Source organism: Python bivittatus, unplaced genomic scaffold, assembly GCF_059951505.1.
Source record: "Python bivittatus isolate LINGU-HERP-01145 unplaced genomic scaffold, Pbiv_v1 ctg000240_np1212, whole genome shotgun sequence".
In the NCBI taxonomy this organism is placed as follows: domain Eukaryota; kingdom Metazoa; phylum Chordata; class Lepidosauria; order Squamata; family Pythonidae; genus Python; species Python bivittatus.
In genome coordinates this window covers 1,523,863-1,537,892 of record NW_028277051.1, presented here as the reverse complement: position 1 = coordinate 1,537,892, position 14,030 = coordinate 1,523,863, and the positions used below count along the sequence as shown (strand labels likewise).

At 49.0% G+C, this 14,030-nt stretch overlaps 1 protein-coding gene across 6 annotated transcripts in view; it reads left to right on the top strand.

The window, feature by feature from the left end:
• The first annotated feature begins 1,845 nt into the window (after nucleotides 1–1,845).
• Nucleotides 1,846–14,030, top strand: part of MYO18A (myosin XVIIIA) — a 122,576-nt gene continuing 110,391 nt past the window's right edge. For 5 of the 6 annotated variants that reach the window (XM_088138706.1, XM_088138705.1, XM_088138698.1 and 2 more), the window contains exons 1-2: nucleotides 1,846–1,979; nucleotides 12,755–13,851. In XM_088138706.1, coding sequence (XP_087994832.1) covers nucleotides 12,844–13,851 — 1,008 coding nt within the window. In that variant the 5' untranslated portion in view covers nucleotides 1,846–1,979; nucleotides 12,755–12,843. Of the gene's footprint in view, nucleotides 1,980–12,754; nucleotides 13,852–14,030 lie in introns of those variants that run through there. The other variant, XM_088138701.1, reaches the window with a different exon arrangement.

Here is a 14,030-nt window from a genome sequence, read left to right as displayed (position 1 = left end):
ACACTCGCCTCTGTGAATGCTCTGGCAGCCAATGACAGGCCAAGAGAAGGGCTATGCACTGGCATTAGATGCTCTGTTGGTGACCTCAGGAGCTTCCTATGGGGTGGGTGAATTGAAATGGACAGGCAGGTCCTCCAGCGGGGCCAGGGAACCTTTTTCCAGGAGACACTCCATGATGGATCTCAGTTTCCATGCCGAAATTGTGGTATTTGACGGCCACTTTGCTGGCGTCAGGGCCAGGATGGCCCACTAGCATCCCTTGTCCTGCTTGAGAACAATGAAGGACGTATGAGGAGGACGAGACTCGGTTGCCTCCCTGAACCTGCTCCGTTGTCTGCACGCTAGGAAGGTGGATTTTCTAAAATATTCAGTGGTAATTATTCCTAGTGAAATATCTTTGTTGGTAGACCTGACGATCCCAACCTGCATAACACAAATTAATGATGATATTAATACTTCACAAGTTAACGATACTTACGAGACTATGGAGAAGAATAAATGTTCTAAAAATGAATATGTATAACTTCGCAATTATTGTAGAGTTTAAGAGGGACGCCTAGGTTAATTCGCCTTAGATATTTTTGATAATTTAATGATTAGATTTGTACAGACTCCAAGGTTCTCTCTCTCAAAGTTGTGGCTCCCGTGTGAATGTGGGGGTTTTAATTTTCCAAATGATTACTGTATCATCGGGCATATTTATTAGCCCTTGTTCTTACTGTTGCTAAAATGATAACATTCTGGCCACAGTTAAGAGTTATCATCTGGCAACTCTGAAATCCTGGGAAATATTTCCGACGCTGGAGGCCATTAGACGCCCTGGGCGTGTTCTTGGGGGAAGAAATTGAAATCCCATCCCCATCCTCATGAGAAATGGACGCGTTGAGGTAACCCTTTTTTTAAAACGGCAGGTAAAGCAACGCAGCGCTTCTGGTTTCACTCAGTCGGTGATCTCAGACCTTCAGAAAGGAAATATGCTTTTTTATGATCTCAGAATAAACGCAGCTGGACCAAGCTTCTGCCTGTCAACGGAACGCGTGAGGGGAAAGGGCCGCCGCGCTCCTCCTGGGTTCCTCTGGGCGGCGGGCCGAGACTGCGGCCAGGACGGGGACCGAGGCTCAGGGCCGCGGGCATACGAATGACCGAGGGTCCGGAGGAAGAGCCGCAGCCGAGACCCGGGTCAGAAGCCGGAGTCTGAGGCAGAGACCGCATGCGAGCGAGCCTGAAGGCGGGAGCGGGAAGCGCGTCCAGGCGGCAGCCCGCAATGGAAGCGGCGCAGCGCTGGCGTTCTCCGGTTCCTTGGCCGGGCCTCCTCTGAAGGGCTGACGCGCAGACTAAGGTTTTATTGTGGTTTTGTACTCTTTTACTCTATTTTAACTAATATTTACTTGTTGTTCTTATCGTAAACCGCCCGGAGCCACTTCCTCGTGAGGTGGGCAGTGTCTACGTTTGAAATGCAAACGAATCAATAGAAAATTTCCCTGGGAGCACCTGACTGAGGCCAGGGCCAGGGCCAGGGCCAGGGCCAGGACGGCCTTCTCTGAGGGGAGCACCGCTCCGGGCCAAAGGAGGGCGTCGGGGGTTCCCTTCAGAGAAGGAAAGAGCCCCACTCTGAGAGAAGCGGCCCCGGCCGGCTTTCCCCTCAGGGAGCCCGGCGCGCCCCGCCCCGCCCCTCTCGGCCGCCGCGCGGCTCTTTCCCTCAGCGAAGCGGCCGCAGGCGCCCGGGAGAGGGAGGAGGCGCGCACCCTCCGCGGTTGCCCGGGCGACCTAAGCCCCGCCTCGCCGCGCGGCCACCGCCCCCTCAGCGAGCCCGCCGGCGCCCCGCCTCCGCGGGCGGAGCAGCCCCGCCCCTCGCCGCCCTCCCGCCCCGTCGCCCGATGCCGGCCCGGGAGCGGCCGAGGCAGCCGGAGAGGCGAGGCGAGGCGCCGCGCAGCCGGAGCGGAGCGGAGCGGGGCCGGGCCGGGCCGGGCCGGGCTGCGGTGAGGGAGCGCCGGGCCGGGCCGGGCCGGGCCGGAGAGGCAGCTGTGGGGAAGCGGGTGCCTGCTCGGAAGGGCTGCGGGGAGCCGCCTGGCGCGGGCTCGGCCTCCCCGGCGCACGCCTGGCGCTGACGGGGGGCGGGAGGCGTGAAGGCGCGCGTGTCTCCCCACGCGTGTCTCGCGGCGGCCGCGGGGTGGGCTGCACAAGCGGGGCGAGGGGGAGCCGGGGCCGAACTACAGCCCCCAGCAGCCCCGGCCAGCAGGGCGGGGGCAAGGGATGCTGGGAGGTGTAGTTCGGTCACCTTCGGAGGGTATCGCGGATGACCCAGCCCGGCGTCCGGGAGGCACCTATGCCTGCCCGCCCCTGCTCAGTGCCTTCTCGGTAATTCCGCCCGGGTGGGCTGGGCAGCCAAGGGGCAGCGGCGCGGGGTTCTGTGGGGGGATGCCTGGAGGCAGGCGCGAGAGAGGCGGGTGCAGGTTCTGCCCCCCCCCCGCCCCGCTTGGCACCTGGGCAGAACATGCTCTGCCTCTCATATGCGCACCCATCTCTCCAGTTGCCTTTGAGGTGGCCTCTCGGGGCCGTCGGGAAGCGCCGAAGTGGGAGGGGATGCCGCAGCGTCGCGTCCTCCTCGGGAGTAAGTGAGGAAAGGCCCCCCCAAGAGGGCCGGCCGTGACTCTGGGATCCGGAGCATGACCCTACCTGTACTCAGGTATGGCTGGGCACCTCCAGGCCCCCCCTGGGCTAGACCGGAAGGGATGAATCTGCGGAGAGGTGGGTCCCGCATGTGGGTCCCGCATGACCAAACCTCGCGTGTTTCAAACAGCCTGATTATTCAGCGAACAGCCTGAATTATTCTTCTTTGACACCTCCTTGGGTGTGTGTGCTTTTCTTTGGTTAACTTTGTCCCGGTTCTGCCCCTTTGACACGGCATAGGTTGTGTCGCTGGTTGGCACACCCGGTTTCTCTCCAGACGTGTTGGACTCCTCACTCCCAGCTGCTGGTTGGGGATCCTAGGAGGGGATGTCACAAGCTTTCGGTGGGGTGTCGTGTGTGTGTGTGTGTGTGTGTGTGTGTGTGTGTGTGTATAGCCTGCCAGGGCTCCCCATCTGACATATAGTCTGAATGTATAGAGAGGTGTGTGCGCACATTCATACGGGGAGCCGGAAAAGAAATGCTCTGTGTTCTCTTCGTATCTGTTTCAGAATAAGGCATGTTCCCGTTCTCCTTTTTCTAGGGCGGGGTTGGCATTTGGGAACTCCTGGCTTTTATAACTTTAATAATAATTTAAGTCCTGGCTTTGTTGCCCGCAATAAATGATGCAATGATGGAGAACAGCTTTACCTGTTGGACATACACTCTGTTGCTGGGGTTTTTGTACGTTGCAGCAGGGGCTGGTCATGTCCTAGCCGCCCTTCTGCCATTCAGCCTCTGGCTGTTTCTTGGCCTTTCGGCTTCCTCTTTGGTCCACCCTAAGAGAGCAAGAGCGGTCTGATGCCCACAACAGTGAAAGAGGTTGTCAGAAAGAGTTTACCCCAGGCTGAACCTCGCAGGTGGAGTTGGAGATGTCAGCTTCATTATATCTCTCCTTTTGCTTCGTTATATCTCTTCTTGGGTTGTGGTTGTCCGGCTGTTTTCAAGATTTAGGTTCTTGTTTTACATTTTCCACATTTTCACCCCAGTATCTTGCAAGCCTCAGTGATACCTCTGCGTGGATGGTCCTGTGTGATCTTTCATTTATGGCTGCACAGGCATCTTAAGAATTACTTATCGTGTGATGAATACTGAAAATGCAGCTCACTGGGAGAGATGAGCATGAGTTTTTGCAGAGGCCCAGCGCATAAATATGAATGTGTCAGGGGTGTTCTCAGTCTTTCATAGACTCCTGTCAAGTTGGAAGTGACCCCAGGACTCAGCCACCTCTGCTTGTTGCCTGGCTCATAACTACGTAGCATGCTGTTTCATGCACTTTTGTCAGGCTGATGTACAAATTCATAAGATGCACGTGTTTACAAACACGATTTGTTGCATCCATTCACTATGTATTTAATGCATACCTTTGGTATTTGAGGTTTGCAGTGAAAAATGAAAAAAAATATGCAGAAGAGGGTTGTCCTGTGTTATCCATTACAGGGGAATTATAACGTTGATTAGACTGAATGTGTTGGGGCCCTCTCTTCCTGAGACCCCTATGAATGCTATCATCAGTCAGAGAAGCCGGTCCCAGGCTAAACAACCAGTAACTGACGTCGTAAAAGGCAATTTCCTATATTACTTCTTAGTTACGTCCCATTCCATGCGCTTCAAGGCAGCTAACAGTGCTTTTCACAATGAGGGTTTTCTAGCAATGCTGAGTTCTGCCTTTTACCAGGGCAAGTAACAATGCTTTCTGTGTTGAGCAGAAAAACCACGCCAAGCAGAAAATGCAGTCCTGTTTCTGAACTGTTGGTAGGCAGCTTCAAGGAGCCTGCCCATCAAGCACTTTTCTGAAGGAAAGGTACAGGAACAAAAAGACGGTTCAAGTATGTTCGTTAAATTGAAGCACCTTTTCGGGTAGCCTGTGCGCGGCCCATGAGCAGGTATGTAGCCAACCTGGCTTTGAGATTTGGCCTTAAGAAGCTCAGGAGAGCAAGCAGAGTCAGTGGGTTGACGGGGCTCCCTTTTCATCTCATCACCGGACATGTATGTTTGCAAGACAACCCTGGACACACATGTGTGCAAGACACACTTGCATGGAGTGGGGGCCTTGCTGGCTTTTTGGCTGTCCATTAATTGCACCGCTCCCTGAGCTCCAACCTTTAAACTGCCACGATTCAAGTGCAGGGAGACGGGGGAGAAGCCGCATCTTGTTCCGGGCCGTTGGACTGAGCTACCTCTTGTGCTCTGGCTGCGTCACAGCATACCTGGCGTGCTTGTTCATCGCTCAGGCGTGGGTGTGCCTGAATTCCCAAATCAGGGAAAGCAGGTTCCGACTGTGGGATGGGGAAGGCGACTTTTCTGCCTTCCCACCTGCGGTCGCCATTTTTCGCCTGTGCAGCCTCTCTCTTTATGGCCCACGCGGGCTCTGCCCACTGAGTCGGAGCCCAGCAGTAGGACGAGAGTTCTGGTGGGGCTTTCTCGGCGAGGGTGGAGCCCCGGTGTGCAAACACTCTGTGTAAATCCTCTGGGCTTGCTCGCCTGCCTTGCTGTTCCGGTCTGGAGTGGAGGAGCCTTCGGGGGAATTGCTCTTGCTAGTCCAAAGGCCTTTGCTTTGTTGCCAGCCTCCTGGGAAGGGGTCTGATTGTTGGAGTCTTTTGTGGGAGTGGTTCTGCTGGTGGGTGGCCAAGCTCCAGAAGGCTTTGCAAATCTCTCTCGGTTGCATGAGATACTTCCTCTAGCTCAGGGTTTCTCAACCTTGGCCACTTGAAGAAGTGTGGACTTCAACTCCCAGAATTCCCCAGCCAGCAGCTGGCTGGGGAATTCTGGGAGTTGAAGTCCACACCTCTTCAAGTGGCCAAGGTTGAGAAACACTGCTCTAGTTGTTCCAAACTGGACTTGGCCTGAGAATTAGTGGCCTATTCAACGTATGCGTAGGAGGTCTGCTTTGTGTCCTGTGCAGAGATCCGAGGAAGGAGGCCTTGAACTGTTACATGGGTGCACAAAAGGTTGGCGACGGGGGAAGGAAGAGCGACTAAGTAACCCTGCCGAGAGAATTATTGTCTTCCTGGATGAGTTGAGTGTTTTTCTCAGCTCCTTCTTTCCCCCCCAGAGCGGCTTCTGTTTGCCCCTAGAAAAGCCACACGCAGGTCACGAAAGGAAGAGCTGTTCACAGACTTCCTCTCGAGTAGCAAGAGTTCCTTGGTGATAGTTAAGTTCTGTTTAACGGCAGAAGAAACCCCGGGAGCTGACGTTATGCTGTTCATGATCCATCCGTCCTGGCAGTGAACTTGACCTGCTTATGGAGAGCAAGGGCGTGCAGAAGCCGTGAAGGTGTTGGACTGGAAGCAGGGAGATCTGGGTTCTGGTCCATCCTCAACCATGGGAGCTCCCTAGGTGGCTTTGGGCCAGTCTCCGTCTCTCAGCCCAGTCTACCTCACAGGGTCGTGGTGGTCTTGTTCTGCTCTTAGATATAAGTGTATAGCAAATAAAAATGCTAACACTATTGCTAATTCCAAGCACTGTCCTGCTTGGCATGGACTTCATAAGGGTCTGTGAAGGTTGCCTTTGGCTTTTAAGTCTTTCTGTTTTCCCACTACTTTTTTCTGTCCTTTTCACTGAAAAGAACGGATAATTGCACAGTGCCTTTAATTGGGAGCACCAGGAACTTTCCATCTGGAGGCCTCCAGCGTATATTAGCAGCTGTTATGGATAGTGGTTACATTTATCTTTCAGCTTCGGAGATGTTGTCCTTCAAGTGGTGGATGCTGGTGATCAACAGATGAAGGGTGACTATTCCCAGCCCTTAATTGTTATATTTAGGGGGAAAAGGTGGGGGGAAGGGGAGAAACTTTTATTGTTTCCTTGACCCAGGTGGTCTCAATGCCACCGGAAATCTGTTTGCATCTGGCAGAGATTGACCTAACTAAGCCTGCTTAACACCTCCTGCCTTCTGTTTCAGGGCTGTTGATCAGCTGCATCTCTTGAGGCCCACCATCTTTCCATTTCTGATTTCCATCCAGGTTGAACTTCTAAAGTGAGCTGGAAGTTATGTTAGTCCTTTGTATGCAGCATTGGTACATCCCACCCCACAATTTCTTTTTGGTGTCAGTAGCTAATGCAAAGTGATTAACAGAAGGAGAGAAGGAAAGGGGAAGAAGATACAGCTAAATTGAGTTTACACCAACACGATTCGCTATACTTCTCCATATTTTTATATTCTCGCAAACCACCCTTGCTCCCCTCACTCCAGAATCCTCCCTGTTTTAAACTGGGAGGACATGGCCTACCGAAAGGGTCTTGACTCTCTTCTTTGAGGGTGGAAATTAGATGACTGCTCCCAAACTCTGTGGGAGAAAAGAGAGGCGGCTTGCTCCAGCTAGCTCAAGAGGAGCAGGGTTTTTTTCTCTTCTCGTCCTCAGAAGAGTCTCTGTTTCTACAACAAGGGCCTTTGTGAACAACTGAGTGCCTGGATGACTCTCCCTGCAACTCTAAGAATGGCTTGCTTACAGCAGGACGCAAGCCCTCTCCACTTTAAGAGCTGTTTAACACAGACAGAGTCATCCTAGGCTGTTCCTTGAAAATTGGAACACCCCTCTTATCAGTGGAATGGCATCGGAGGTCATTCAGTCAGGGGCGTCCACACAGTGTGGTCAGAAGAGTCGAGATGACAGGCATGACAGGGCAGTGGAAGCTCCACCAGGTTTTTATGTGTGTCACGTGTGTGACGCATATAAAAGCCAGAGGGAGTTGTGATTGCCCCATCACATCCATCTTGACTTTTTTGACCATGCTTTGCAAACACCCCTGCCTTTGGTGTTGTATGCTGGATGGAGTGCTAATGCTGGACCAGGAAAGAGATAGACTAAACCAGCTTCCTGGGTAGCTAGCTGGGGAATTCTAGGAGTTGAAGTCCACACATCTTAAAGTTGCCAAGGTTGAGAAACACTGGCCTACCTTATAGGGTGTGTTGAAAGTAATATGCCAGACTGAGCCTTTGGGAAAAGGAGGGGAGGAGAAGCTGGACTTCAACTACGTCCAGCATGCTTTGGATGATGTGAACTGTAGAAAGGGTGGCAATTCAGCAGTTAAGCACTGGCTATGCCCTTAAAAAGTCCAGAATTACTCCCTGGTAAAGGGCTGAGAAAGACCCCCGCCTGTCCTTTCTCATTAAGTGAACCATGGTGGAAAGCAATCCTGGGAGATGTCCAGTTTAAGATACTCTGCCACTGTGTTAAGTTTGTTCAGGGCCACTTGGTCCAGCATTCCCAGCCAGAAGAAGCCATCGCTCTGTGCCTGGGCAAGCCGAGCCGTAATTACGAAGGTGAGGGACATCTTGATAACCCCACACTGTAGGCATGTCCCTCGCTAAGCCGTGTCTTGCAGGTTAGTTGAATATGCCTTTGGATCTGTCAGTAATAAACCAGGTGTGCGAGGTTCTCTGTCTGCTGCCTCCTGTTCGTGTTTGGGCTCAGAAATGAAGCAGAGTCAGCTTTGGTTAATGCTTGGGTGGGGGGCCTCCAGGGCTGTGAAGGTTGAGAACCTTTGTATGGCTGCCACGAAAATTACATGGACAAGCCCATGAAGGAATCAGGAGTGGGACTCAGCTTGAAGGTGGCTTGCTTTATACAGAGAATCCCTCATCCAGTGGCTTGGGGCAAATAAGATTTTGGAAGGAAGGTTTCCTGCATATTCATTTTTAAACCTTTCGCAAAGGACTGGTAGTGATTTGTGGACCTGTTGCGGTTCAAAACGACACGGGGTTTATTTGCGATTCTGCAATAGATTTCAGATGGCTGGTGAACTATACTCCACTCTGAAAGAGTCACTCGGTGGATTTGCTTCTGTTTATTTCCTGCAGTTCTGCCCTTGGTGCCCTCCAGGAGGGCAAACAAACTGGTCTTGCAAAGTTAGCTGCTCGCCTGCAAAAAAAAAGTTAGCCTACAGTAGGCTGGAAAAGGAGCAACAGAGCGCTGCACTTTTTTGCCAGCAGCTCAGTATATTTTTGTGCCGGGCTTGAGGGAGTGGTGCGTCCCTTCTCTAACAGTACTCTTGAGTTCCCTGCTAGATTTCTGTGTTGCAGAGCTGATGGGGAGAGTCTCTGCTCCATTACTTGCTCACTCACCTGTGCAGAATTTCTGGTCACGTCTGGTACACCAGTTAGTGTTTAAACCAGTGTTTCTCAACCTTATAAGATGTGTGGACTTGAACTCCCAGAATTCCCCAGCCAGCCATGGCTGGCTGGGGAATTCTGGGAGTTGAAGTCCACACATCTTAGAGTTCCTAAGGTTGAGAAACACTGGTTTAAACACATCTGGATGAGGTCTTGCTGGGCAGCATGTGTATTTCAGAGGCCCTAGTGACAGTCTCAGACTCAGTTACGGTGGTGATGGAGGCATTGTTGAAAGACCTGAAGGACCAGGTTAGGGACAGATCATCATGGAGAAAATCTACCTGTGTGGTCGCTAAGAGTTGACACCAACGTGATGGCAGGTAATCAGTGACAGTCACCTTTTGTCAGGTAACCTCTCTGGTATGCATGTAACAAGTGTTATGAGCTCTCTACTGGCTACCAGTAGATTTTGAGTATAATTCAAAGGGCTGGTTCTGACCTATGAAGGCCTAGAGTGGTGTTTCTCCACCTTGGCAACTTGAAGATGTGTGGACTTCAACTCCCGGAATGCTGGCTGGGGAATTCTGGGAGTTGAAGTCCACACATCTTCTAGCTGCCAAGGTGGAGAAACATTGCCCTAGAGGGCTTGGGCCCAAAATGTGTAGGAGTTTCCACTTCAGGTAGAACCTAGCCATGCAGTCCATGAGTCCTCTGGAGTTACTGTGAGGAAGGAGCCCCTGCGGCTCAATTACTGCCCCCATTCACTGCATTACCCTTTCCTTGGCCATCTGGATGGTGCTCTTTCTCCTGATATTCAGGAAGGTAGTGAAAACCGAATTGTTTCATGGAGATCATGACTGCAAGGGGAAGTCGTGCAATTTCAGAGTGTGCTATTTTTGTTTTTATCTGAAGTTTAATTTTTTTCCTTTAACGCGTCTTGTAAACTACTTCAGTGATAGGAATTGGTGGCATAGAAATGCCATCGGGTGGGGCTTGAGCTCACAGACAGTCTTGGTGGCACACCAGAGTTTGCCAGACATTTTGGGGAAAGCATCGTTTTTTGGGTCACCTGCTGTTTTTGACTGCAGATCCCTGGCTTCAGAACTGGGCTGAAGCGTTGCCTCTCCCCAGTGTTTTACTCTGCGATGTGTTGCAGAAACTCTCCGTTTTCTGGCAAGCTGGCAAGTCTCATGAAATGCCTCGTTTTTTCAAAACTGTAGATTTTCTGGAGAGGGTTGGGTTCTGTGTTCTTGCAGAAGAGCTGGGTCTTCTTGATTCTGGGTAGTTTAAGCGATAGTTTTCATCCACTATTATGGTGGTACTGGAAGGGAGGTGAATGATTGAAAAAGGCTAGGTTACTGCAGCGTTTTCCTATTCATATCTATAAATAACCATTTTCCCGGTTGGTTTTTTAAAAAAAAAAATGGATTTGTTTAAAACATTTAAAGGAAAACAACTACATAAAAGAAAAAAGGTGGGAAAAGACAGTGGATGAAGAATAAAATGTCAGTACTGTAAATAAACAAAGGATTCACAGTTATCATAACATTTAAATTAATTATTTCATTATCTTGTTAATTCATTCACTGTATAGAACTGGGTTCCTTGCATCCTCTTAAGAAATAACTAAAAACCTCTCTCAAACTCTAAATATTGAAATCACCACTCTCATTGTTCCAGAAATAAGCGCACATAATCATCTCACGGGAAAGAAAAGGAAAAAGGAAAAAGAATTGTATATAAAAAAGAAGAAAAATTGCTAAAAATAATATTGAGTTCTAAATTCGCTCCCGTTGTACCCGACTGGTGATTGCATGAAAATATTTATAAACATTGAGATTGCTTCTAATTACTGTCTTTACCTCAATGATTCCCTCCTCAAAAACCATGTCTGAGTGTGCTTTGGGGTGTGTACAATCTATAGGGCAGTGTTGTCCAAACGTGGCCACTTTAAGATGAGTGGACTTCAACTCCCAGAATTCCCCAGCCAGCCATGCAATTCCCCAGCCACCCATGAATTCTGGGAGTTGAAGTCCACTCATCTTAAAGTGGCCACGTTTGGACAACACTGCTATAAGGGAACCGTTTCTGCTCAGAAACAGTCCTGTCAATTTTGCCATTGTTGTGTATTCCCCAAGTTGGGTTCCCCAGTCTGATAATTGCTGGCAAAGTGTCTCTTTTCCAAGGTTGGGCCAAGTTTGTCCTTGCAGCTGTCAGCATATATCTTAACAAATTGTGATACTTTTTATTTATTTCTTCTGGAACAATGCCTAGTCCAAAAAAAAAAAGAAAAGAGGTTTCAATTCAAGCTTTGTTTTTATTTTTATTTTTTATTTAATAATGCTGTTTATTTCTTTACAGTGCTTTGGGTTTGTTTTTTTACTATCACAGCATTTTCAGCATTTTTTATTATACAATTTATCTATTTTTGCAATTAGTGACAGAAAGATGTATCATCTGTAAAACATGTTGTCCCACTTTTCTCTTAGATTATAGCATGGGGTAAATTTTACTGAGTTTTCCATAAATCCTCCCATTCTTACAGTGTAATGGTTCCTTTAAAATTTCACATCCACTTTATCATACAATCTTTTATTTGTTCTATCTCCGTGTCATATTTTAATAGCAATTTATATGTCCTAATAGGTGGTCTTGGTTCTGTATAAGTGTTTCAAATTCTGTCATTTGTCTTAAAAACCCTCCTTTCTTAAAGTCGCTTTTTATTCATCCAGTAAATCCATCAACCATAGTAAATTTTTTGGCCTTCACCAAGTAATTCTTCCTGTGTGCTTAATCAAGAGTCTGGATGTACCATATCCACACATGTAATTATTGTAAAAAATTATCTCCAGAATAAATGGTGAGGCTAAAGACGAGATTGCTGGACTTAATATTATTTTTGTGAAATTCCATGTTTTTATCAAGCTCTGTTTTATGTCTTCATAGGTTTTTGTCTTCTTTTACACTTTTACACATATTGACATTGTAAATATCTGTGAAGTCCATTAGCTAAGCTGATAACTTTTAATATTGACATTCTGCTATTTGGGGAGTTTATACATTTAATTATCCATGGCAAACAACTTGCATGGTGATATAATTTAAGATTTGGGAGAGTAAGATTTATCTTTTGAATCTTGTAACATTTTTTTCATTTTACTCTAGTTTTTTTTTTCCCTTTTCCAAATGAATTTATTAACTGCTCTTTGCAATCTTGTCCTTTTTTTTTCTGGGATTGAAATTGGTGCCATTCGAAATACAAAATGTTATCTTAGGTAATATCTTCATTTTAAGAGCTGCAATGGATCCTAACCAGGAGAGTGTTAATCTTTTTCAACTTTCAAAGTCTTTTAAAAATTTATCTCCATAATTTGGTATAATTATTTTGAAATAGATCTTTGTTAGTACCTGTCAAATACTGTATAGTCCCAAATTTTTCACTAGCTTTTTTTGTTGACTGACAACCTGACTTTTTTCATTATTATCATTATTATCTTTGTTTTCCTGGTAGGTTTTGATGAGCTCGTGGGATACTTTACATTGAATAGGCCAGGGTTTCTCAACTTTACCAACTTTAAGATGGGCGGACTTCTGGCTGGGGAATTCTGGAAGGTGAAGTCCGCCCATCTTAAAGTTGCTGAGGTTGAGAAACCCTGAAATAAATGCAGTGGAAACTTGAGTATTGTCAAATCAGAATCCATCTCTTTTCATCTGTCTGGGCAGCTGAATCATTCACCACCAAGATCTGTTCTTTCCTATTCTCTCCCCAGTCCCTTCCTGTGAGCTTGAGGGCAGGGATGGTCTAATTATAATTGATTTGTGAAAGTTGCTCTGGGGAGCCTTTCTGGCTGAGCAGCAGGAAAACATGCTTTAAACAAACAAGCAAGCAAACAAACAAACAAACATATGTCACAGTAGGAAACTAGCTAGTCCTTTGGACTGCAGTGTGCCACAAACAAGGGGCAGGCGTCTATGGCTTAGGAACACTTAACTTACTTATATGGGTGTTTTTATGTACTGTATCCATCACAGGGACACTGGCTGGATGAAGAGTTTGGAGCCCCTGATTGCTAACATCTAGCTTCTTGGAGCCTGGACATCTCCCCGGTCTGTTTTCCACCATGTTTCACTTAATAAAAAAGGACCGAGATGGGTCCAGAAGGGAGAAGAAAGAGAAGAAGGAGAAGAAGGAACGGATGTCGGCTGCTGAGCTGAAGAGCCTCGAGGAGATGAGTATGCGCCGGGGCTTTTTCAATCTCAACCGTGCTTCAAAGAGGGATGCGAAGAACCGGCTGGAGATCTCTAACCCCATCCCTATCAAAGTGGCCAGCGGCTCTGACCTCCATCTAACTGACATCGACTCAGATAGCAATCGGGGGAGTGTGATCTTGGATTCTGGGCACCTTAGCACCGCTAGCTCTAGTGATGATCTCAAAGTGGATGACACCAACTTCAAGGGGTCGGTGCTTCAGCGAGCTGCCAAGTTTGGCTCGCTGGCCAAGCAGAACTCCCAGATGATTGTCAAGAGGTTCTCCTTCTCCCAGAAGAGCCGCGATGAAAGCACCTCAGAAACCTCCACACCCTCTGAGCATTCGGCTGCTCCTTCTCCACAAGTGGAGACACGAACGCTGGAGATGCAGCTTGCTAAACAGAGCGTGACTCTGGGACCTCCCGGCGTCCCTTTGGCATCCGCCTCACGAACCCGGTTGCCCGAATTGGTGAGCAAGAGGTTTCCTGCAGAGTTGAAACTCCCTGCGGTGGTGCCTCCTCAGCCTCCTGGCCCCAGGCAGCTGGAGCTGCAGCGGCGCAACACGGGTGACTTTGGTTTCTCGCTGCGTCGCACCACCATGCTGGACAGGGCTGCAGATGGGCAGGTGTACAGGCGGGTGGTGCATTTTGCTGAACCAGGCGCTGGGACCAAAGATCTGGCCTTGGGCTTGGTGCCAGGTGACCGGCTGGTGGAGATCAACGGGCGCAATGTGGAAAATAAATCCCGGGATGAGATTGTGGAGATGATCCGGCAGTCGGGGGAGACGGTGCGCCTGAAGGTTCAGCCCATTTTGGAACTGAGTGAGCTAAGCTGCTGCTGGCTGAAGAATGGGGAGCGACTTCATGGAGCAGCCTTTGATGTAAGTAGCTGTTTTTCACAAGAGTGGGACTGGGGGCAGGGTGGGGGCTTAGGAGACTCTCCTTGCTAGTGGAGGCCAAGTTGTGGGTTTGGGCTGAGACAGACTCCTGGACTGCCTTTGTGGGACTTGTTATGGCCCCAGTCTCTGGTGTTGGGTGGCCATCAGGGTCAGCCCTCTGT